The 26,494-nt window shown below is 38.3% G+C and overlaps 1 protein-coding gene across 2 annotated transcripts in view; it reads left to right on the top strand.

Annotated features, from left to right (window-relative positions):
* Positions 1-26,494, top strand: part of ppp1r1c (protein phosphatase 1, regulatory (inhibitor) subunit 1C) — a 35,982-nt gene continuing 9,488 nt past the window's right edge. Inside the window, exons 1-5 of one of the 2 annotated variants that reach the window (XM_030156217.1) lie at positions 1-159; positions 3,608-3,665; positions 7,761-7,798; positions 16,648-16,702; positions 22,502-22,702. In XM_030156217.1, coding sequence (XP_030012077.1) covers positions 79-159; positions 3,608-3,665; positions 7,761-7,798; positions 16,648-16,702; positions 22,502-22,702 — 433 coding nt within the window. In that variant the 5' untranslated portion in view covers positions 1-78. The remainder of the gene's footprint in view (positions 160-3,607; positions 3,666-7,760; positions 7,799-16,647; positions 16,703-22,501; positions 22,703-26,494) is intronic. The other variant, XM_030156218.1, reaches the window with a different exon arrangement.

The raw sequence follows: 26,494 nt of genomic DNA, 5'->3' as shown, positions 1-26,494 counted from the left end.
CACACACACACACACACACACACGCTCTGTCTCTCTCTCTTTCCATCTGTCTTTCTTTCTACCTCTCAGTCAGTAATAATGGAGCCCAGCAGTCCGAAGAAGATCCAGTTTGCTGTTCCTCCGTTGCAGGGACAGCTGGACCCACAGGCCGCCGAACATGTGAGTGGATCTGAACCATATGTGTGTGGGTTCATGCATGTCAGATTTGAATAGGGGGCTTTCTATCTGTGATCTTGTAAATCTTGTCAGGAATTTTCTGTGTAGGGGTGCACAGCAGTGAGTGTAAATATGTGTGTGTGCAGCGGTTGCTGCTGTTTGTGCACCAGGCTGACAGAGTGTGTGTTTAATGGAGAAATGAAGCACTTGGGTATTTGGTGTATTTTACAGTTAGTTTTGTTGGTTTACATGTAATTTAGTGCCATAATATTCTTGTTGTTTGTTTAGGTAGCACATGTTTAAAGAAAATGCTACTTTGTAAAGCCCTAAAAACTGTTTTTACATAAAATGCACTTCAATTAAAACCAACTTCTGCATTTGTGAAGTAATTCAAGCATAATCTAGTGTTTAAAATGTTGTAAAATATCATAAAGTTAGTCATTCCTTTTTCCTCTTTCACTAATGATGAATATTTTCACCCGTCCATACTTCCATGTTTACTTGACAAATGGCTTGTCAAATGACGTAATTTGAGCTACTTGTGTCACAGACGATTGACGTTTAAAGTTCACGCCCATCCTCTTGGGGGTGTAAAACGTATTACTGAGAAAGTCTTACATATCAGTGAATAGCTGGGCTTTCTTTTATGAATGTGGAAAGATCAAGACTCATTTCTCTTAATTCCTTAAATGTACAGAACATTTCCTTTACCAGATTCTAAATGCCACCACTGAAAAGAAACAGAAGCTGGTCTTTCACACAAGTTTACAAATTTCAATAAAAGTTTTTACTGCTGCTCAGTTTGACGTCTTTATGAACTGTTTGGTCTTTGGAAAGCGGAAGTCATTTCTCTCCCGGGGAGTCACTAATGAACAGTGACAGATTAGGGCCTCAGTGTGACTGTTTGGGGAGTACTGTTATGGAAAATGTTGGCATTTCCAAGAGTCTGAAATAAATTTCAGTAATGATTTTATGTGATGCCACTTTGTAAACCCAGTGGGAACAGGGTGATAATGAACATTTACATTCCTTCAATGTGGTGAAGAGGTTCCTTTGTTTTGTTTTGTTTTTTAAAGTAATACAATACTTGTTCAGTATGTTAAAGTTTGCCCTCGTGGTTATTTTTAGGAGGAGGTGCAGTGAGATGAAACCTGTGGAAACATAACATGCCACATGCCACCAAGCAATCATTAAAAAGTAGTCCTCTTTCATTCATGTCCTCAAATTCATTGGTTTCCATTACACATGGATTTAAATGTCCAATGTGTGTGATTTAGGGTGATTTAATGGGATCTTACTAGAACTTATGGGAAGTTACGGGAACTTACTAATGTTTCCCAAGAATGAGCCATTTATATTTACAGTGTTGCTACAGTAGGTCAAAATGACAGACTTCTTTTTTTTTTCCATTTTATTGCAGGTGGCATTTGGCATTAGGGCCCATGATCTCTTAAAGCCCAGTTTGAACAAAGCAATACTCGCTCTAACAAGGGCACCTTCAACTCTAGATGCACTAGATGTCACTTAATAAGATAAAGAACAAAAAAACAAAAAACAAACTCTTGGATTCCATTGGATAGCTAGAAAAGCACTCGGAGAGCACAGACCTCTGCCAAGGCAGATCAGTGTCCCTCCCCCTGATCATCACCAAAATTTAATCATTTGTTCCTTTGTGCCAGTATCGACATTTCCTGAAATTTTCATCCAAATCCGTCCATAACTTTTTGAATTATCTTGCACACAGACAGACAGACAGACAGACAGACAGACAGACAGACAAACCAACGCCGGCAAAAACATAACCTCCTTGGTGGAGGTAATTACTGTAGTGATGAATATGTTGTAGCTCAAACAAGTTCTTCAACTCTAACTGATGCAGTGAGTAACTTCCCATTTCTTAAACAACCATCAGATTGATAGAGAGCATAAAGATTGGACTGTTTCAATGGAAAACGGTCCTGTTGTATGATGAGTCCAGATTGACCCTACTCCAGAGTGATGGGTGGATTAGGGTCAGAAGAGAGGTGGATGAAGTGATTACCTATCATGTCTAGTGCCTACAGTGCAAACCTATGGGGACAGTGTTATGATCTGGGGTTTCTTCAGTTGGCCAGGTCTAGGTTCAGTAACGTTAAGTGTTCATAAAATGAGGTCAGCTGAACCTGAATGTAGTGAATGACCAGGTCTGAACATCAATGGATATTTTCTTCCCTGATGACACAGACATATATTTGAAGATGACAAATAAGTATGAATTATTATTATTATTATTATTATTATTATTATTATTATTGTTCAAATCAAATCAAATTTTGTTTATATAGCACCAAATCATTACAAAAGTTATCTCATGACACGTTACATATAGAGCCAGTTGAAACCAGACTCTGAAGTCAATTTACAGAAACCCAGCAGAATCCTCCAGGAGCAAACACTTGTGACGGGTGACAGTGGCGAGGAAAAACTTCCTTTTAACAGGCAGAAACCTCGAGTAGACCCTTACTCCTGGAGAATGGCTGTCTGCCTTGACCAGTTTGGGTTGTTGCTATAATAATAATAATAATAATAATAATAATAATAATTATTATTATTATTATTATTATTATTATTGTATTACTATTTCCACAAATGGATTGGCCAGACCTGAACCCCATTGAAAACCTATGGGATTTGATGGATAAAACTCTATGCAGTGGTCCATCATCAGTACAAGATTTTGGTCAAAAACTATTGTAACTCTTGACAGAAATATTTGTTGTGTCATCCATTGACATTGCTATAAGATTTACATAATGATATCAAAACTGAAGCCCAATGAAATATTGAGTATGTGACTTTCTTTGACTGGGCAGTTTATGACATAATTAAACTTCAAAAATCAAACAACGAACACTGCCCCCCTGGGGCCTCCATGTTTCCTTCTGTATGACAGCACTCTGCAAATTGTGGTCCTTTCTTGCACATTGTTCTTTTGGCTTCAAAGAAATACTAGACGGTACTAGAAGTTTAACACAATGTTATGGAAATTATTGTAACTTAATATCTATGACAGTTATTTCAAGTAGGTGTTTTAAATAAGCTTTTAGTGGTCAGTGATGTTGACTGACGTATCACATTTTTATCATCATGGTGATATAAACATGCGGTATTTGGAGAAAAAAAAATTATTTCACATACATGTATCATGCTTCACGTGCTAAGTGTTAATTTGGTGGAAAATAGGAGGATAGCTTGCTTATTTATTTCAAATCATTGCGTCCTCTAAACAAAGAAATATGCCGTCCTCATGCTGTGTAGGCCCAGTGGACAAGCCCGGTTTCTCATTGTGTTATAATTATTGGGAAATGAAAGTGTTTCCACATCTTTGGTTTCAGATCAGAGGGATGAGGGAAAGTCTAATTCAATGTAACAGGTTAAAAAAAATAACTGTATTTTTATGTATTTATCTCAGATTCGTCGCAGAAGACCAACTCCTGCTACTCTACAGATCTACAGACAACCAGGCGCAGGTAAAGAAACACAGAAACAAAAGTATCTACAATTATGACCACATTTTTAGAAAACCAAATGTATCCACTAGTGTTATGAGAGGTATTTTGTTAAAAAACAAACTTGAAGCTGGTTTAGTTTTTGGCCCCTGAACAAAACCTCTGATCTGCATCCAGCTGTCAAAGCCTTTGTCAACATTTGTTTCTGAAGTTCTTCATAAGACATCATTTCATTGCTGTTTTCATCTAACATGTTATTTCTGGTATTATTTAGTGAATACTGCAATCTATTTATTGGTCCACACATTCACACACTTTTTCAGGATACATCAAATTTTACACCTTCTTCTAAGATAATTTTTTAATTGCAATATTTTACATTTCTTTGCACATTTTTGCTGGTTCCTCTCAGTTTTTTTATGGTCAAATTGAAAATGTGAATAAAACTAGCTGGATGTGAACTCACTACAGAGACAGAGAGACAGAGCTGAGAAGAGGCAGCTATAATGGAAGCTTTATTAGATTTGTGCTGCAGCTTTGGTAAGTGATCTCAGTATTCAGTCTGGACTGATGGATGCTTAACGTGTGTGTGCATGTGCTCTCAGCCCATATAAATCCCTCCACACAGGAAACTGATTGAATAATCGGCCTGATTCAACTGTGTGAGCTCAGCTCAGTCAGTTTGGTTCCAGTGTAACTGTGTAGATCCCTGTGGGCATCTCCTCCTGTGTCTCATACAAACAGTCATTTATGTGTCTTTTTAAGACACATAAATGTTGATAACAAACAGCAGAAAGACTGTGTGCTGTGTGTGTGGTTTTATTTATTTATTTATTTTTTGCAATAAATATTTTGGATGGGGCAATAAGGCCAATTTATATATTTGTTTTTTTTAATCACTTCAAAGCATCATTTTACAGTAATGTTACAAGATTTTTGTGATTTTATGAGGAAAATATTGCAACTTTAATGCTTATGCTGCATACACTATCTTTAATGACACCAAATTAATGAATCCAATTAAAATAAGTGCCATCTGGATTTTGATTCAACTTGTCTTTTCAGCAGTATTAAGGAAAAATCCAAAGGGCTGTGATATAAATGTACTTTGGGATCCTTTCCATGGCTTTAAAGTATGATAACAATGACGATGATGAATAGACCCAGAGCTAGTTTGTATTTAGTTTATTTCTCAAAATAAATAAATAGAAAAATAAGTAGATGGATTATTAAAATGTAACTTTTCTTGATGTCATACAGTCTTTTCCCACAGGAACTGAAGCTTTGAATTGCCCCTAAACATTAACTAAGTACAGTTTTGCAGCCAGTGCTATTCTGTTTGTGTTTTAATGTGTTATTTCAGATACAAACCAAGAAACAAATGTAACTGCAAAATGACCCATTTGAGTGGGGTGTTTCTAAATACTGCAATAAAACAGCTTCATTTTGACTTCTTGGAGAATGAATGTTTGGCAGAATCTGACTGAAGGATGTGTGGACTGAACACCTCTGACTACAGGTGTGTAGTAGTATAGTTTTTTTAATGCAGATTTCAGAACATAGAGTTGAACTAACATGACAAAAAATATGGCTCTGTGTCATGAGATGGCTCACAACAGGTGATGGTGAGTTGAGCTGTTTTTACATGCTGATTCAGATTTTTTACATATTTGTCAGTTTTAATGTGTATTATCACCTGTACTGATATGTTTCATTTCAACTGAGTCATTTAGAAGTTAAAGAAAAAAAAGAAGCTTTATTAGACATATCAGACATATTCATTAGGCATAATAGACATTATATTAAAATCTAAGCCCACCTCTCCATGGTGGTAACATGCCCCACATTGTTGCACATGGACATGCTCTTTGCCCTGCATTTGGTGTGTTAGGATCTGGTCACCCTTTCCAGATCGTTATCTGTGTTAGATGAAAGGTTATGGCTTTTTAAGAATGAGTGTCTTTGTGATAGCTGCAAAGCTCCTCATCAAAGCCAATGTGTGTGCCAAATGCTTAATTTCTCAGTATCATATCACAAACAGAGCCCTGAGAAAAGAACTCAGATGGCAGCTGTGAAAACAAAAAGCGGCCACATGCTCTAAGCTTCAATAAAGGAAACATTTTACTCTCTAGACCAGTGCTTTTGAACCCACATTGTACCCTGGTCGTTAAGTCATGAAACACTTAAGGAGTATAGAAAATATAAATCAAGCTAAGATAATTTTTCAACAACAGGAAAGCAAAAACAGCTCCATATAGTTTTATTCCTGCATTCAGAACGTTTCACTCTGATAATAAACTGAGGAAACATCATATTTGGCTCCTGTACATCAGAACTGTGCAACTGTGTTTGTAAACAAAATATATTAATCTCATAAAATTGCCTATGTTTTTCATGGAGGCTGTTCTGATTCTAAGTGATATTTAAGTTTTGGTGGTTTCATGTGCTTTCACTTCTTTCCAGATCTCACACTGGACTTTCATTGTCAGTGTGTGTGAATACAGATACTAAAACCCCCACAGCCATGGGGAGAACATGCAGACTCAACACTCAAACCTGGGGTCTTGTTGCTCTTGTGGGGTGAAAACCACTGCACCACTACTGTTTGACTATGATACTGTATATAATATACAATAATATTGTATGTTTAGAGTAAACCACTGCGGGCTAAGATGTGAAGTCCTTCTGTTTGTGTCCTATGTGATGTTACTTCTGAAAACGTATATATAGTGTCTACGGCCTCACAACACAGTCAGATTTGTAGTAATATTCAGCTGTTTTAAACACTTTCACTCACGCTTGAAGGACAGGGTGAAATGTGTTGCTTTGACAGCCTTTATGGTGTTAAGAGAGACAGAAATGCAATGATGTTTTATGTCACTACAAAAAACTGTGTCAAATTAAAGACACTTTTGTAAAAATGGAAAATGTCACACGTCATTATTGTCATTAATCAAAAGGGACAAAAATATTTTTCTCATGCCATGGTCTGTTAGACATATTTTTTTTCCAAAAGGGGCCCACTAAAACTACACTTTTCTATTATAGCATTATAATGGGTTATTTCCTGTAAATGCAAATCATCACTGAGATGAGCTGTATTGGTCCTTGTTTTGTGAAGTCTTTGCTATTGGTTCATACACTTTATGGGCAAAAGTATTGGGACAAGTTGAATTCAGGTAATATATACTATAAAGTTGGAATAACATTCCTCTTTTTATTCCTATATTTATACATTTTTGATCAGGTACAATGATTACATAGCTAGTCCCAGTTACATTTTATCTATCAAAAATAAATTACATCATCACAATCAACTATTTCGTGACAAGAGGTAAAACTATTTTATTCCAACTTATATAGATCAATTTTGTTACCTCCACCAGGAGGTATTGTGATCACTTTGCTTTGTGCGTTTATTTGTTTGTTTGTTAGCAAGATAACTCAAAAAGTTATGGATGGATTTTCATGAAATTTTCAGGAAATGTTGGCGGAGGTCTGCGCTCTCCGAGTGCTTTCTTGTTTACTTTGTCATCTAAAACACTTACAACATGCTTCAGAGTTTGGTTTCATTTAATTTTTATTACATTGTTTTAAAAAATTGTTTTAAATCTTTTCCCTCTAGACTTCTGGAATATTTGTCAAGTTCTGACAAAAATCCAAACACAAGTACTTCTGCTCTCACTCAGGATGAGAAGTTAATCTTAAAACATAAGAAAAAAAAAAAGAAAAAAAAAAAAAAAGACTTGATAATTACTGACAGCTGCCATGACCATTTTTATCATGATAAATACTTAAAATCAACAGGAATGGGAAGCTGTAGGTGTGATGCAACTCAAAATTTTAAAACCTGAATATGCAGGAATCCTCAGCTCCTCTTGTTACTACTAAGCCTCTGTTTTAAAAGAATCGCAATCACCTGCAGGTGTTGATACTGTTATTACCCAACAGTGACTATGTTATTTGGCAAATCTTGGAAGTCCTGCAGAAGTGCTACACTTTTTCCATCATGTGCTGTTTTATCCAAGATGTGTTTGGTTCCAGTGCAAAAAAGTGAGTTAGTGATAAATCAGAGGAGAACAAACACTGACTGCTGCTGCGTCATTTCTCTTGCAGATGTTGGAGATCAACACATGGCCAGTGGAGAGACACAGGTTTGTATAAATGCTGTGTACACAAATACAGACATAAACAAATGGAAACACAGCCGCATGTAAATACATATCTATGAAGGGAACTTCCAAGACTGTGCTGTTAGAGTCAGAGAATAAACATCAAGTTTTAGGTCACAGCTACATCTAACCTGATACTATAGAAATAATGCTGCGTTCCAGGCAGCCCGTAACTCGTGTATTTCCAACCTTCTATCGGTGAAAATGCACTGGAATGGCAATCAAACCCGTGACTTCCCACCCATGAACTTGCACTAGATCGATGTACTCCCAGTTCTGAGCTCTGACGTCACGTAGCCTGTGAAACAACAATGGCGGCCCCCATGAATGTGGTGTTTATGCCTAATTGTTTATTAATTAAAATATGGTATTATTCTAACATAATTTATGCGCAAATGTTCTGCATAATCAGCAGCCACTGTAGTGTTAGCTAATTTTGTGTTCATTAAGGACAAGGATAAATTTTTACCAAATACGTATACAAATATACAAATAACACAACATAAAAGTTAGACCAGCTTCTCATGCTTTTAACACCGTTTTCACCCCTTTGTTTCCCTAAAATAAGCAATGAGCAAACACCACTGTGATAGAAATGACTGTAAATGAGCATAAGCCCTGTATGGTCTGCCATGCCAGTTTGTTTACTTATAACTACCACAATTCCTGGTGCTCAGGCAGTTTGGCGTAACTAAACTGAACTAAAACTCATTACTTGTTATTTTGACAGCTCGTCAAAATAATACCATATCTCAGGGGCGATTCTAGGATCAGAGGTTTAGGGGTGCCGAGCACCCAGAGTGCTGGCTGACCAGGCAAGAGAAATTTCACGGTTTTGAACATTTTAACACAATTTCGGACCATCATTCCCACATTTGTGAAAGAAAAGCGAAACATTTTTTGGGTATGAGAAACTCTGTGACCAAACCATCAAATCTGATAAAAGTTATTTAAATGGTGAGCCACAGTAAAAGAGGAATGGACTGGAATCATAAAAGAAATAAACCCTAACCCTAATTTCTGGAGGAAGACAATCCTCCATTTTGATACTGCAACTCCTCAGCATATACTTATAAACAGTATATGTATGTTTCTGGAATGAAATAGCCCCTAAAGCGAGTACCAAAAATACTAAAAATGGACCTTGGACTTATTTTATGTTCTTTTATTTCAAATGCAATGCAGAATTTGTAAAACACATTAACAGAAATTGACTTTCAATGTTCACTGCATTTTTCCTTATTATATTATCCTTATATAATACAAATATATAAATAAAAATAAATAACCTTCAAAAAAAGAAAAGTGCTTGAAATCTACAAAATAATAATAACAAATAATAATAAAATAATAAAAGACAGGCAACCCCTAACTAAGGTACAATGTATGTAATAAACTTTGTATGAACACTGTAGATGATTCCATTTACTTTAATCTGTGTTGCCTCACCTTAAGGGTGTCAAATCTGTTGATTACATTCTGGTGTTCAACTTTCTCAAGCATCTCTTTCTCAACTGACGTCACAGCCAGATGCTGGAGTCTGCTTTGACCCACAGTCCTCCTCAGCCAGGTATGGAGCTGACGCAAGGCACTAAAAGACCTCTCACTCCTACAGCTGCTAAGTGGTACTGTCAAGGCAACCTGAAGAACAGCTGTCAGTGAAGGGAACATCTCATAATCCAGGAGATTGTACACTATCAACATGTCTTGAATGTCACCAGCCTCACTTTTGTGCTTCAGAAAGTTTTTGGCAACCATCACTTCCTCTGATTTAAGGTCAATATGGTAATGCACTGCCAGTGCTGACAAATAAGGCTCAGACAAAAAGTGGTCTGAGGAATGACTGCATGCCTGAATTCCATTAAGCAAGTCCTGATTCACACTAGAAAAATGATTCTCAAGTTCAGAGATCATTCTGTCCAGACAGGAAACAACAATTTCCTTTTGAGTTCTTCTGACTCAGAAGAACCACAGACTTCACTACCTGCCCCACAAGTTGACTCAACAACAAATCCATCCATTCTCTTTGTCTTCTGCCTCTGTCCAGAAGACAGTTCCCAGACTGCTATCTGGTTTGCCTCACATATAGCCTTTGCTCTTGCATGAAGATCTGCAGCAGTGGCATCACTACGTTTCTGCTTCAGAGTCTTAGTCACTGCATCTTTGTATGTTGGAGCTTGGATAATATCTATGGTCTCCTTCTGTAAATATCTGTGCAAACCTGCTGTTACAGACAGGAGATCCTGGAAAACAAACAGCAAATACACAAAGGAGAATTTACTGAGTTTTGCCTTCAATCCCACTGCCACAGGTGTGTTGACAGTGCAGAGGCACTCAATGATGGCAGTGAAATTTTCAAGCACTGCAGTCACTGAACGAAGCTGGCATGCCCAGCGTGTGTTTGACAACTGCACAAGTTCTCTTTGCTCTAATCCTAACTTCTTCTAAATGTCCACGAACTTATGATAGTTCACAAGTGAAACACTGAAGAAAGAATGGACACTTTCCAGCATGTTGAAGAGCTCTGTGGCTTCAGAAACAGCTCTACAGGTATGCCATAGGACTAGATTCAACTCATGTGGATAGCAATGCACATATATCACCTCAGGGTGCTGCTTTTGAAAATGGGCTTGGACTCCTCCAACTGCCCCTCTCATGACAGCTGCCCCATCATAGGTCTGTGCCACACATTTCAACTGATCAATTCCCTTCTCTTGCAGCTGATTCACAATTGCAGCAGTTATTGATGCAGCATCAAACTGTTGCATTTCTGTAAGGGCTAGGAACCTCTCTTTTACTTCACAGACATATACCTCACACACAGTGCCATCTGTTCTGTCTTTCCATCTCTGGCTTCATCAGCCATAATGGCATACATCTTAGATTCCCTCATCTCACTAACAATAGTTGCAGTTACCTCTTGTGAACAACATTCAATCATCTCATTCTGACTGCTACACGAGAGGTACGTGGTGTTTGATGGGAGCATATACTTCTGCAAGAATGGATCAAGCTTTTCCAAAAGTGTCATGCACTCTCGGAAATTCCCTTTATTGTTACGCTCTCCTGTTTCATAATGACCTCAAAATGCTATTCCTTGCTTACCCAAAAAGCAGGTCACTGCTACAATACATTTCAGGTATTCCCGTATTTCACTAATTTCAGTGGCACTTGCTGCCTCTATCTGTTCTACAACATTGCCTTGTGACAGACTTGCTTTGTAGCTCTTCCAACAAACTACACTGTCCTTGTGTGACTGAGTGGTTTCATGTTTTTGAAACTTGCTTAGGGCCTTTTGCCAGTTACCGACTCCATCATTCACTAATGCATCATACTTGAGACTTTTGCCAAAGACCCAACAAGCAAAGCAGAAAGCAGCATTTTTTCTAAAAGAATATTCCAACCATTCAAAGCTTTTGAACCAGTTTTCTTGAAAGGCTCTTTTTTGTGTCCCAAACTGAGTGAGTGGGTACTGGGACAGTTTTAACTGTTTAGGACCAGTAGTCTTATCCCCTAAATCAAAAGAAATATCTTGAGATCCTGCTGCTTTGGCTTGGTGGCTGGTATGCTGCTCTCTCGGTGTCTCTTCATCTCTTTCCCTGGTCTGCTCTCTCGGTGTCTCTTCATCTCTTTCCCTGCTCTGCTCTCTCGGTGTCTCTTCATCTCTTTCCCTGCTCTGCTCTCTCGGTGTCTCTTCATCTCTTTCCCTGGTCTGCTCTCTCTCATCTCCCACAGTCTCTGCCTGTTCTTCTCCTCCTTCATAGGGAAAGCAAACAGTAAAGCATATAGTTAATTAGGAAAATGTAATGAATATGTTCTGTTTAGAATGAAGTCCACTGATAACACTTGTGTATAAGTAAAATGCTTCCAGAATAAAAATAGTGAAATTTAACATGAGTCACCGATAAAGAAATTTCAAGTCAAAAATGCTGGTTGGCTGGGATTTCACAGATACAGTCTTGGGTCAAAATGTAAACATGGTTTTTTCATACATCCTGTGATGATATTTCTTGGGCACATCATCAGTGATAGTACCTGGGGTCACAGGGGGTTTTGGGTCTTTCAACTTCAGACCCCCTCACCAAGGCGACCCGACCGGGAGTGATCAGTTCCCGGCCTGTGCCCAAGAAGCGCTCGCCCACTCCTTGTCCCTCCTGATCCACAGCCATTGTGAGACTCTCTCTGCAGCCTCAGAAGCTGCTCCGATGGCTCTTCTGTTCTGTGCTCCTGTGATGCCCAGGAGGCTGTAGGCTTTGCAGAGTGATTTCCCTGCAAAGCCCCTTCCCCTGACTTTGATGGGCAAGCACCGTGCACGCCACCCCTGCCTGCAGCACTCCTCCACCAGCCCCGCATATTTTTCCCTCTTCCTTTCCCTGGCTTCCTCCATCCTCTCCTCCCAGGGCACCGTCAGCTCCATCAAGATGACCGGCTTGGATGACTCTGAGAACAGGACGATGTCTGGTCTGGAGGCTGGTTTCAGTGATGCTCTCAGGGAACCTTAGTTGCTTTCCCAGGTCCACCCTTAGCTGCCAGTCCTTTGCTGTTCCCAGGAGGCCTGTTTGGGCTTTTGGCCAGGAAGGTGGATGCTCTCCCACTCCCACAAAGGGGATTTCACGCCTCGATGGTAGCAAGCGCTTGTTGTGGTTGATCACACTGTTGATGGACTCAGCAACCGCCTTCAGCACCTGGTCATGGCACCAGCGATAGCAGCCTTCTCCAAGTGCTTTAGGACAGCTGCTGAGGATGTGCTCCAGGTTTCCTCTACCTTGGCACAAGGGACATGCTGGAGTTTCAACCTTGCTCCAACAGAAGAGGTAGAATTAATGAGAGAATGGGTTTAACTCCAAAGGAATATTAGTCTCAGAGCTACCAGATCTACTTCAAACACTGTCTGCACAGGACAATACATTCACTGTACAGGTTCAATCAGTGGAACATTTATAAATCTATTGTATAAATGTACATAAACCAATATATATATGTGTAATGACACTTTATCACATACCTTCAAAACATCAGCAAACCAGCACTTTGCTCATTTGTTTTCCATTTAATCTTATTAATATGCATAACATTTAACACATTTAATCTCTGAGGCTGATAATTTAAAAATAAATTGAAGACCAGTGTATACAGTACAGGCCAAAAGTTTGGACACACCTTCTCATTCTTTGCATTTTCTTTGTTTTCATGACTATTTACATTGTAGATTCTCACTGAAGGCATCAAAACTATGAATGAACGCATGTGGAATTATGTACTTAACAAAAAAGTGTGAAATAACTGAAAACATATCTTATATTCTAGTTTCTTCAAAGTAGCCACCCTTAGCTCTGATGACTGCTTTGCACACTCTTGGCATTCTCTTGATGAGCTTCAAGAGGTAGTCACCTGAAATGGTTTCCTAACAGTCTTGAAGAAGTTCCCAGAGATGCTTAGCACTTGTTAGCCCTTTTGCCTTCACTCTGCGGTCCAGCTCACCCCAAACCATCTCGATTGGGTTCAGGTCCGGTGACTGTGGAGGCCAGGTCATCTGGCGCAGCACTCCATCACTCTCCTTCTTGGTCAAATATCCCTCACACAGCCTGGAGGTGTGTTTGGGGTCATTGTCCTGTTGAAACATAAATGATGGTCCAACTAAACGCAAACCGGATGGAATGGCATGTCACTTCAGGATGCTGTGGTAGCCATGCTGATTCAGGTTGCCTTCAATCTTGAATAAATCCCCAACAGCGTCACCAGCAAAGCACCCCCACACCATCACACCTCCCCCTCCATGCTTCACGGTGGGAACCAGGCATGTAGCATCCATCCGTTCACCTTTTCTGCGTCGCACAAAGACAGGGTGGTTGGATCCAAAGATCTCAAATTGGACTCATCAGACCAAAGCACAGATTTCCACTGGTCTAATGTCCATTCCTTGGGTTTCTTGGCCCAAATAAATCTCTTCTGTTTGTTGCCTCTCCTGAGCAGTGGTTTCCTAGCAGCTATTTGACCATGAAGGCCTGATTCACGCAGATTCCTCTTAACAGTTGTTGTAGAGATGTGTCTGCTGCTAGAGCTCCGTGTGGTATTCATCTGGTCTCTAATCTGAGCTGCTGTTAATTTGCGATTTCTGAGGCTGGTGACTCAGATGAACTTATCTTCAGCATCAGAGGTGACTCTTGGTCTTCCTTTCCTGGGGCGGTCCTCATATGAGCCAGTTTTGTTGGAGCGCTTGATGGTTTTTGCGACTGCACTTGGGGACACATTCAAAGTTTTTGAAATTTTCTAGACTGACTGACCTTCATTTCTTAAAGTAATGATGGCCACTCGTTTGTCTTTACTTAGCTGATTGGTTCTCGCCATAATATGCATTCTAACAGTTGTCCAATAGGGCTGTCAGCTGTGCATCAACCTGACTTCTGCACAACACAACTGATGGTCCCAACCCCATCAATAAGGCAAGAAATTCCACTAAGTAACCCTGACAAGGCACAGCTATGAAGTGAAAACCATTTCAGGTGACTACCTCTTGATGCTCATCAAGAGAATGCCAAGGGTGTGCAAGGCAGTCATCAGAGCTAAGGGTGGCTACTTTGAAGAAACTAGAATATAAGAGATGTTTTCAGTTATTTCACACTTTTTTGTTAAGTACATAATTCCACATGTGTTCATTCATAGTTTTGATGCCTTCAGTGAGAATCTACAATGTAAATAGTCATGAAAATAAAGAAAATGCGAAGAATGAGAAGGTGTGTCCAAACTTTTGACCTGTACTGTATGTTAAATGTCTCTTTGCTCCCCTCCCTCTCTTTCTGCTTTAACCATAAGGCAAATAACCAAACAATGTGTTTTATATCTAATAAGAAATATAAACTGGTACATTTATCCAACTTACAACATCATTGGCTCCACCTGTACTGCTACCTTGTCGTGGTGGGGAGGCTTCAGTGCCTCAAGGACCCTGTAGGCTTTACCGGCGGGGGCTTTTAAAGCCCCTGGCAGGTTCAACCATGCCGGGCAGGTTACAGGTGAGAGGTCAGACAAAAGGCAGTACCTGGCCCTCCAGGTTGGGGGTTAGGCTCAGGGTTGACAGCCCTGTAGAAGCCCAGAGCCCAGTCCTGTAGAAAACTTTTGTCACAGAAACAGCAGCTGCCCTACATGCCGAGACTAGCATTAAGGGCAGTATAGTAAGTAATTAAGTGGTTGAAGTAAACAAATGTGTCATATACAGTATCCTAGTTTAAACCAGGTACTTACATTACTGCTGTATCCCAAGTCTGGAAAGCAGCGCTACCACTCCCTGCTTCACACAGGTAAGAGCACTCTGAGTCTGAGTTGAGGAAAGGGGGGAGAGATGGGGTGGATCAAAGCATTTTTGAGATAAGGTGGTGGTGGTGGTGGTGGGGGGGTGTATTTTTGTTGTTAAAATATTACGTTTCAACCATGTACTGTATAAGGTTTTGACATTTTTCTAGCATGTTAAGAATGTACACAAAATAAACAAGAAACAAACAAACAAAAAAATCAGCAACCTTAAAATATTTTAGGGGTGCTGGGAATCAATTTAGGGGTGCTTCAGCACCCCCAAAAATGGTCTAAAAACGCCCATGCCATATCTTATCATCTTCACGTGCTGCATCAGCTGATAGTTTACATTACAGCTCTGTTAGCTTAGCTTTGTTTTAAGACAGAAAATAACCACCGTAAAAGTACAAATCAGCTCCGATTTCTGGACAGTTTGTGTCATCAATAGCTGCACTAATGATATGTTTGGAATCATCCAAACAAGGCCAGAACTATCATAGTTTAGTCTGAACTGTGGATCAGCAAACAGCAAACATAACAAAGATAATAACATCTCATAATAACTTTATATGTTCATAAGTCTTACAATCAAACTCACCTGTTTAGAAGAAATCTTCAAATTCAGCTGTGTTCAGTGATGAAAACAACAGCAGTGACTCTAGTTTTATCACTTTGTTACTTTCTTTCATTTTATAAGTTGTTTCTTTGTGGTTCTTATCCAATCTCACTTCTTGATGCTTTGGTGAAAGAGCTGTAGCATTAGCTTTCCTCACCATGAAGACTGGCAGATTGACTCTCTCTCTCTCTCTCTCTCTCCCTCTAGTGGTCACAAAAATCATTTGGCCCTTTAGTGTGGACATTCTCAGTGTACAACTCTACAATCCAATCTATTGGCGTCTTTGGCAGAACGTCAGAGCTCTTTATTCTGAACACTATATTAATGATTTTAGGTTATTACCTCCACCAAGGAGGCTATGTTTTTGTTGGCGTTAGTTTGTCTGTCTGTCTGTCCATGTGCAAGATAACTCAAAATGTTACGGATTTGGACGGATTTGGATGAAAATTTCAGGAAATGTTGATACTGGCACAAGGAACAAATGATTAAATTTTGGTGGTGGTGGTGGTGGTGGTGGTGGGGGGGGGGGCGGCGGGGGGGCTTGGGGCCACTGATCTGCCTTGGCGGAGGTCTGCGCTCTCCGAGTGCTTTTCTAGTTTTTTAATTGATTTTTAAAATTTGCCAATTATAAATACAATAAATAGCCTCTTTAATGGAAAGACAATGAATCATTTCACTGATGAGAGTAAGAACACTTTAAAATCTTTATAAAATCAGAAGAGGTGTATTTCATACTGATAATAATACTTCATACTTTAATTTATTTCTATTTTTACCATGTGCTTATAATGTCTTGGCAGAAGATTCTAAATAAGTTGCAAACGTCGCATCAGTGATCAAAATTTAACACAATCACTAAACTGTGGCTTATCCTTTAAATGTGTGGCTGTATGCATTAAGTTCAATGTGTTTTTTTTTCCCATAGGCCTCAGAAGGTTCTCAAAGGAAGCAGAGTGCCTATGCCCCGCCCACCATGAAAGGTAAACATCGGGCAGTTTTAAGCCTCGTGTCTCATTACAGCAAAAAATGTGCACAATGTCCTAACAGTGAAAAGATGCTCTGTGCAAGGATAGGGTTAGAAACGAATGTCCCCTGTAGGGAAATGAATATGTGGAGGATTTAAATCTGGAATTGCTCTGCAATTTGTGTTAACACTTAAGCCTTTGTTAGAATTAATCACTTTAAATTTAACTTAAACTGGAAAACTGGTGGTAAGGGAAATACAATGAGGAGAGCTAATACACATCACCAAACAGTAAATAACACCAATAACAACAATTTAAGTAGCTAAAGAAGACATGAAGCAGCTCAGAGGAGTGTTCATGTCGAGTGCTTTGAGTGCCACTGACTAGTTTGATTTGATTTCATTGGCGTCTGCCGAAACTCAATACTTGACTTTAATGCAGACATGAACAGAATATTTTGTTCCTCAGGAATTAGTCAGCTTCAAAGTCATTTCAGAGCATGACCAGACCAACATAGTCTGTTCAGAAATATTTAGAGAGCTATATGTTAAAGAATCTATGTTAAATTTATGGAGAGGTTCATAGTTCAAGAGTTGCTCCTATGACAAAATTCTATGAAAATTCTTAGATTTCTGCAAATTTCCCCATTTTCCCAAGCTGAGACAAGATCCTGGAAAAGGCAGTTATTATTCACCAAGCATCTTAACCACTGAAGCTCTTAAGGTGAAAAATCCTTCAGGCTTTCGAGTTCATTTAACAGAAGAGAAAGACAAAAAGACAGAAGGAATATTCTTCAGCGAATGACAGTGGGTTAATGAAATGCCATAGATTAAATTGTGCAGTGATAATCTGTTTTATTTCATTATTTGCTCACATTTCACTCCAGCACAATCATCCATAACATGCCAGCAATGAAAATGATCACATGTAGAAAAATGCAAAAGCAAAGATGAGGTGTGTGTGTGTATCACATGAGGAGAGCAAACACACAACTACAGCAGTTGTACAGTTTTATAATGTGATGCTTTTCATATAATTTCTCACAACTTCACAGGTTTGTATTATTAATTTCATTCATATCAAAGAGATCAAGTACTAAAGTTACCAACATGGTATAAAAGTAGAAGCAAATAAATCTAGATAACTACAGAATATACTGTAAGACCAGCTGAAGAAACAGAGGGGAAACTACTTAAGATAACATATTAAACTGAATAGACTCATTTTAATCTGGAAATTAGCTTTTTAAAAGTAGAGGATATCTAGTTATATGTAAAATTGAATTAGTACCCAGACTTCATTATTTTTTTTGGACACTTTTAGTTTTACAAAACAAGAACATGAACGTGAGGTCTAGGGATGACATTTACAACATATACATGCGTATAACATCAGTCATTTTTTTTAAAATTAGTACTGTCACCATTTGTAAAGTCTGTCCATTTCCTCCCACGCCTTTCTCCCAGCTCCTCCTGGAGCTGCAGGGTGAAAGTCATGCTTTCCATCAGTCTAATGTTTTCTACAATAGAAATAAAAAGGCCCATTGTGGGTGTCTCCTTCTGTAGCCAACATTTTGCTATGGCTTTTTTGGCTGATGTCAACAGTATCTTGAGGAGGTAAAACATCACCTGAGTCCAGTTCATCTGGGAAGTAACCAAGATACAATACTGTAAAAGAGCAGCTGATGTTAAAGCCCAGTGTTTTTGTTATTACTTTGGTTACCACTAACCAGAAGGTTTGAATGAGTGGGCACAACCAAAAAATCTGCTCATGATCTGCTGTAGCCTCTCCACACTCTCCGCACTGAATTTTGACTTTTGTTTGTTTGTTTACAGGGTGGGGAAGCAAAATTTACAAGATTTTGAGGCAGGGATTGAAAGACAGTGTATGACCAATTAGTTTATTGAAAGTCATGAGAATTTATTAGCCATAAGAAAATTTACACAATAGAAAATGTTTTTTATTCTATGTGTCCTCCTTCTTTCTCAATAACTGCCTTCACACGCTTCCTGAAACTTGTGCAAGTGTTCCTCAAATATTCAGGTGACAACTTCTCCCATTCTTCTTTAATAGTATCTTTAAGAAAGTCGACATTGCTGTGTGATGTTCTATTGGTAGCATGTTCTAAAACGCCCCAAATAGCATAATCCAGAGGGTTTAGATTTGGGCTAGAAGGCGGCCATAAACATGATTCCCAAAAATTGCTAAAGTTGGATTTGTTGCTGTTGTCAACAAGTGTTTTGGTGTTCTTGTGTAAGATTTTAACTTCAAATCATATTTTACTGCATTTCTAACGGTCTTGTTGTCTACCTCAAGTTCAATTGCCATTCTTCTCATGGATTTGGTTGGATCCTTTAGGATTTTGGATTTGAGAGCTTTAATAAAAGCTTTGGTACGTTTTTTGTTGCTTCCTCCACTTCCAGACTTTCTCGTAATAGTTTTGCTCATAGTCATTCTCTTCTTTACATTATAAACAGTCTTTATGGACACTCCAACTATTTTTGAAATCTCCTTTGGTGTGACGAGTGCATTCAGCAAATCACACACTCTTTGACGTTTGCTTTCCTGATTACTCATATGGGCAAAAGTTTGAAAAGGTATGGATAATAGTGTTAGGTATGATTATGACATCAATATATGTTTGGTTTCAAAACAACTGACATAGTGCCTGCTGAGAAAAAACGACTAAATGTTCATTGTAAATTTTGCTTCCCCACCCTGTATATATACATATATAAATATACAAACAGATTAGGTTTTTCCAACCAAAGTCATGCCATGTATTAAAGTTTGTTGATGAAAAATGTGCTCCCCATGCCTTTGTCTACATGTCCTCTGTGACTACAATTTAGACTTTAGACTAGCAGATTTGTGTTTCTTTAAGCTATTCTCTGAATATTTTAATAAAACAAATGCAAAATTATGCCCAAAAAAGAAAAGAAAAAATCTAGTTTTTTGGACAATAACTAAAAAAAAAACGCATCGCATTAAAGTCAACCTAACTGAGGGAACACTCTGAATTAACTAGTGTTTTTTCATCTTTTACGTTTCAGGTCCTCCTTTCTCTTCAGAAAGATTAAATAGAGAGCAAAATTCATAGAGAAACTGTAAAGTAGTACTGGGTCTTTATGAGTTAGATATTACAGACATAACCTTAAAGTGTGAATAGATACATATTTGCATTTGCTGTATGTTTTTAGACTCTGTAATTGGGTATGACCATCTACATATATATCTATTGTCTCTAATTTCACACATTTGGCTAGTTTGGTTCAGCTGTGTACACATCTGTCTACCTCCTCAGTTTCACATTATCTTTCTGTTTTCTTTAAGAGCCAAAGCTGTGTGTTTTCTTTGACTGCATGCTGTTTGTCTTCTTTTGTCATTTCTGGCTCCATCCCCTCTTCTGTTTTCTTGGTTGTCATTGCTCAGATATGGCAGAGGTGATAAGAGAAGAATATAGTTGTGGTGGTATTTTCTCAAAGTTTGGCTGAGACCTCCTGACTTCTTCCAGTTTGGCAGAACCATTAATGAATAAAATATCATCATTTCAGGAGCTTAGAGGCTCCTGAACTGATCAGTAGCATGAATAAAATAATTTAAAAAAGCAAAACAAAGCATGTTATTTTATCTCTGAGTAGCATCATTGGTAACTCACAGATTAAAATTTTAGTTCAGACGCACTGTATGTTTTGACGATCTATCGAAAGAGTATCTGACTGCTGGCTGACGTCCCTTGAATATTTTGTTGTTGTCATTTTGTGCTGAATAATTTATAAAACTACAGCAGGGCTACAACATAGAGATGAGCCCTTAATGGCAGTGCTGACACTGGATTTCTGTTTAGTGCAACAATTAAAAAGGCTGAATATGAAAGTACCTCATGTCTGGTGCAGCAAAAATGTAAAGTTTTTATGTGAGTGACTGACTTTGCTCTAAAGCATTTAGGAATAAACCAACGACATCTGTGAGGCTCTGCAGGACTCTATCAGTGTGTGCAGCCATGACTTGGTTCCAGGAAGTGGAGACAGTAAAAGCTTTTCTTTATTGATTCAGTCAGAGAGTGTGTGTTGATGTTTGTGTGTTTTTACAGGCTGATTCCCTAATAGCCTTGGGTGTATATACTCATGTAACTGCTTATGATTATATAACACAATAAATACAAAAAGTATTTATTTGAATATGCTTCACCCTAAAACTGTGAATTTTCAGTATTTTATGACTTTAAATAAATAAATAAATGAATGAATAAACACTTCCTTAAACTCTTATGTGTAAAAGCCGCCACACTAAGATACATTAATGTAAACTGCAGTACTAAAAATTGACTAACAATCAAATAATACTTAACTGATGTGTCTAGCAATAATTTGCTAAAGGTGTTCATCTTAACTGAGGCATTATTTTTTGAGTTGCTTTATAGTTTATAAAGATGCTATTATTCAACACAATATACCTTCAATGAAATGGCTCAGTAGTGAAATTCATACTTTCATTATGCATTTACTAATACAAGCTAGTGCCTAAATTTATATGTGTAACCTTAACAAATCTCAAAACCTGATAATAGTAACTTCATTCTTATTATTTTGTTATAGAGATATAAAGCTTTAAATTAATTTCTTTTTATTGCATTATTGCTCATTCTAAGAGTTAAAATGCAGTTGGACAAAAAATGTAGGCATTATGTGATACAAGATGCCAGGGAAAGCTGCTGAGCAGTTTTTGGTTCTTCAGTGAGAATTTGTTTCATCTAGTTGTCATTCAGATCTAGCTGCCAATAAAGTTGGAATAAAATATATATATATATATTTTTACACCTCTTCTCAAGAAATGATTGTAACAATATAATTAATTCTTGAGATATAAATTGTAATTGGAACTCAGTATGTAATCATTGCACCTGATCAAAGGTCATTACTGATGTGTATAATTAGGTAAAAAAAAAAAAGAAAGAAAGAAAGAAAGAAAGAGAAAGAAAGAAAGAAAGAAAGAAAGAAAGAAAGAAGGAAAGGAAGAAAGAAAGAAAGAAAGAAAGAAGAGGATTACACCTGACAACAAAAATATTACAACTCTGTGGGCAACAGAATAATCAACTGTCACTCAGTTTCTTTTCTTTTATTACCCCGATTCCTGAAGGGGAGGCAAGGGGTATTGTTTTTGGTTCGGTTTGTTTGTTTGTTTCTTTGTTTGTTAACACTTGTTAACACAGCAAAACTATTGGTTGTATTCATACCAAATTGGGATTATAGATTGCCAGTGACCTAGAATAGATCTGATGACAGTTTGGGAACAGTAGGTCAAAGTTCAAAAATTTTTTTATGAATTTTTAAAATCTGTTTTCCCCTTTTACTTATAATGGGCAAATTTTCAAATGTCTGTAGCAGCAAAACTATTGTTTGAATTCATACCAAACTGGGTTTATAGATTGCCAGTGACCCAGAACAGACGTAGTTACATTTTGTGAAAAGTAGATCAAAGTTAAAATTTTTATGAATTTTCAAAATCGTTTTTCTCCTTCCATTTACTTATAATGGGCAAAATTTCAAATGTCTATGAAAACATCAATTTTGTTTCAATTTACTTCAAACTTGGCACATATATAGACGCAATCGATATTCTGACATCACTACACACATAGACATGATGACATCAGCTGGATTGATGCCAAAACAAGCAACAATATATGCAAGGGGTGGGGTTTGTTGTGCCTGGCACCACTTGTTTGGTCTTGTTTTTTTTTCAAAATTGTATTATTTGTGATATGTCTGTAGTGCAGCTTTCTCTCCACTAGAGGTGCTCTTCTCTCTTCAGAGTTACAGCTCGGGGTGGAGCAGCACCTTCTAGGGGCAGGGCTCTGTGAGACAGACAGCCAGTTGAGTCCAGTCACAGCACAGCTCTATGCTGCCTCCCTGTGGGCTAATCACAATGGGCCAGAGGAGACCAATGGGAATGAGGCGGGTCTGCTGTTAGCCAATCAAGAGAGAGGACTGGCTGAGAGCAACAGTTCAGGGGGTAAATGTTACATCTAAGTTGCAGTTTAATTACAATACCATATTTCCTCAAATGATGTCTGGGACTTTTTTTGTCCTCAAGTGTAGAACATATCAGGTTCTGACTGGAAGCAGGCTTGTATTGGAGTTAGACACATATTTTAGCATAAGTCTAATTTGTTCTGCTGTGCGCTACCGTTTGCCACTGTTGTTTGCCACTGCTAGTGCTGTTAAAACCTGTAGCCCCTTTTACACAGCACTTCTGTTTCAGGAATATTTCGCCTTTATTCCAGAGCGATGTCTGTGTAAATGAAATGGTGGGATCATCTGGTCCCACCTTTATCACGGCTCTGTAACTCCTCTGGAGGTAGTAACAGAGCCGTGATGAAGGTGGAATCATGATTCCGGAATGCTATGTAAAAGGAACACCTCTTGTTGTGACATTTTGATGACGGTGACCCCGGCACTGGAGAGACAGTGGACGCATATGAAGATGCTGGCATGGATTTGTGCCACTGGTGCCACCGCGGTTGGCCCTTTCGTCAACGGTCGTTATGTTCCAGGTCTCATCTACGCATGCACATTACGTATCTGTCAGACTCGCTTATCTACGCATGCGCATTGCATGCGTACCTGTCAGAATGATGCTTGCGCATTCCATGCGTACCTGTCAGAATAGCGTACGTATGCGTATCCTTTTTTCTGTCACCGGTGGGCTAGCATCAGCAAAATGTTATCCTTGGAAGAATTAATGAAATTGGCACTGAGAAGAATGAAGAATGGAGAATGAAGAATACAGGAAAGTTGACAAGAATGGAGATTTACATAAATCCGTGGTTGAACATTTGCCGGAGGATTCTACCTACGAGAATCTAAACGTGTTCAGGACGGAATCCACTATGAAGCTAACCGCAACAACACGAGACATTTCCAGGACGAGCCTGGATATATGGCTCATTGAATTTCAAACAATTAACAATATGACCCTTTGTTTGGTTAATCGAAAGAAAGAAACAAGGGGCTACATTCTCCAAAACTACTACAGGTAGGTATATTCTTTGTCACATCTTCTCACCTGTCTGTTGAATTATGAATCTGTTATTCATGACAATTTATCAAAACTTATTGTCCTGTTCGAGTTTTTATAAGCTTTAAATTTAAATTCCTAGTATTATTATCATACATATAAAATATTCACTTTTTTTACTTTCATATTCAGAGTTGATAAGAAAATCACAATAGTTATAAACACACAAAAAAAATGTATTTTCCATGTGATTTCCCTTTATGGTATTTCTATTGTATTCCATTTACTTACACTTTAATTCATAGGGTCCTATGTCAGAGAATGTGCTGGTTTGTGGAAAAATGAAAATATCTAAATAAAAAGTTTTAAAAAATAAATAAATAAATTAAGTCAAATACCTTACTCAACATCATTATTATCGCAGAATAAAATTATTTAACAATAAGGACCTACCACAACCCTAGTGAAGATAAAGTGGGTTCAGATGATGAATGAATGAATGAATAAGGGTCCTAGAAAATGTTTGCATATTTTATGCAATTTTTATGTTTTTCTAACAGATGTCAACACAATACACGAAACTGGAGCCCAAGCAAGGACCCTCAAAAAACCCATGCATATTAAACATTTTGCAATACTTGTTAATCGATGCTAAATGACCTGCTTCATCAGTCCTGTGCTGCAGAGTTACAGATGCTGATTGAATTGGGAAAGCCCAGGAAATTCCCTGATTGACATCTACTCCCCCTTGGCTTGACTTGCACTGATTGCTTATATGACAGGCTATATGATCGCTGGGTTCAAAATATTTCAATTGATAAAAGTTATAATATGAAAGAATACAATGAATGTTCACTTACCGCTACTGTTTTCATGAATATATTCCATCCTGTTTGTTTTTTCTGCTTCGTATTAGCCGCCATTCTGACAGGTACGCATGCAATGCAGATGCATAGATAAGCGAGTCTGACAGATACGCAATGCGCATGCGTAGATGAGACCTGGAACAAATGGACCGTTGACAAAAGGGCCAACCACGGTGCCACGGCGGCTATGCCAGGGTACCGCGTCTACATGCCAGGATGCTGTGGTTTTGTGCCAGCTGGTTGCCGCCGCGGCTTCATGCCAGGGGTGCCATGGCTTTGTGCCATTTTCACCGAGGGTGGCTGCCGCAGAATCCATGCCAGTGCCTTCATATGCGTCTGCTGTCTCTGCCATGCCAGGGGGATTTAAAAAATGAGCGCGGGCCGTGTCAGAAAAGATGTTGAACTGGGGATATGCTGAGATTTGCAAGCTGTTGTCACTTTGGGCAGAGGACTCTATCCATACCAGCATTTTGTGGAACGATGAAAGACTCTGGAGACTCATGCTCAAGGTATTTCCAGCGCGCAAGTGATGCATCGGACTATACACTGTGCTGCATCACCACACTTTTGATTCCGGAACACAGGTCCGCTGTGTAAAAGTCCAGCCTGTCTCACCTCTGTTACTCCTTTGGCTTGGCTGTAGAAATTGGCCAGTGGTGGAAAAAAGGTGGGATCACCATCTCTCCTTTTTTCCGGGATCTCTGTGTAAAAGTGGCTCATGACTGTACATAAAGATGGACCAGTGGTGACATTACCTCTCCATGTAAAAACAAAACAAAAAAAAAAGAGTCAGAGTCTGGAGAGTCAAGGCCAGACACACATCTGATGAATTCAAGACTTGTCATTACATTCATCAATCACCCTTTTTTTTTTTTTTTAAACACCAAATAACTGATTAAAATACACTGATCAGAAAGATGGTTGCACCTGATGAAACCTACCTAAAAGAAATCTGAAATTGTCTGCATGTGTTTTTTTTTTTGTTTGTTTTGTTGTTTGGATGTGATTTTCTCATGGCCATGTCTATCTCTGTACATGGTTTAGAGTTAATGCTTCCTGTTATGTATCAATCATGACTTCTGACATTAATTGACTTGCAGTCTTTATTTGAGGAAATATGGTAAATCCTGCTTGCTTGTGATGTGTTATCTTTAATATATAGGAATAGTAAAATTAAATCTTACAGTCACTGCTTCTTCAGTCTCAGTAAAAGTGTCCACCCCAGTGGGAAGATCATGCCAACAATCTTCAAAACAGAAAATAAAACTAAAACTCATACATAAACAGTATATATGAAAAAGCAGCTTGTCTTCATCTTATTAGTAAAAGATGACTAAGGCAGTGCTTTTGTTTGGTCCCACTATACAGGACCGTTACAACCAAGGATTGTTACAGCCCAACAACAAAGGACTGAAAATAGTTGAATTAGACTGACTGACTGATTGATTGATTGATTGACTGATTGATTGATTGTTGATTGATTGATTGATTAAGTTCAGCTTTCATTCATTCCTGTGAACCTCCACACTGGGTATTATTAGACACCCAGCTTATAACTGACTCCCAGTTTTTTAATAATAACTGTAATTGTCCTGTAATCTCCTCTAGTCTGAGGGCCATTACAACCAATCGATAGTGTAATTATTACAGTTATTTCATTTTCTCTTCATCAAAGAGGAGGGAAATAGGGTAAATGTTAATATTTGTGTATTTTTTGTGGAAAAAGTATGACATTAAGGCCTAAAAATGTATTAATTAAATAAGACAAACCTAAAAACACATCAGTAAATTAAAACACAACAAGAACAAAATCTGCAAATACAGATACTGTCCACATTACGAATGATTTATTACACATACTCATATTAACCCTTTCATGTATGAATTATGAGAACCTTAATCAAGATTTTTTTTTTCTGAG

This window comes from Sphaeramia orbicularis, chromosome 15 (genome assembly GCF_902148855.1).
Source record: "Sphaeramia orbicularis chromosome 15, fSphaOr1.1, whole genome shotgun sequence".
In the NCBI taxonomy this organism is placed as follows: domain Eukaryota; kingdom Metazoa; phylum Chordata; class Actinopteri; order Kurtiformes; family Apogonidae; genus Sphaeramia; species Sphaeramia orbicularis.
The sequence above is the reverse complement of the archived record's forward strand: the minus strand, read 5'-3'. Positions and strand labels throughout refer to the sequence as shown.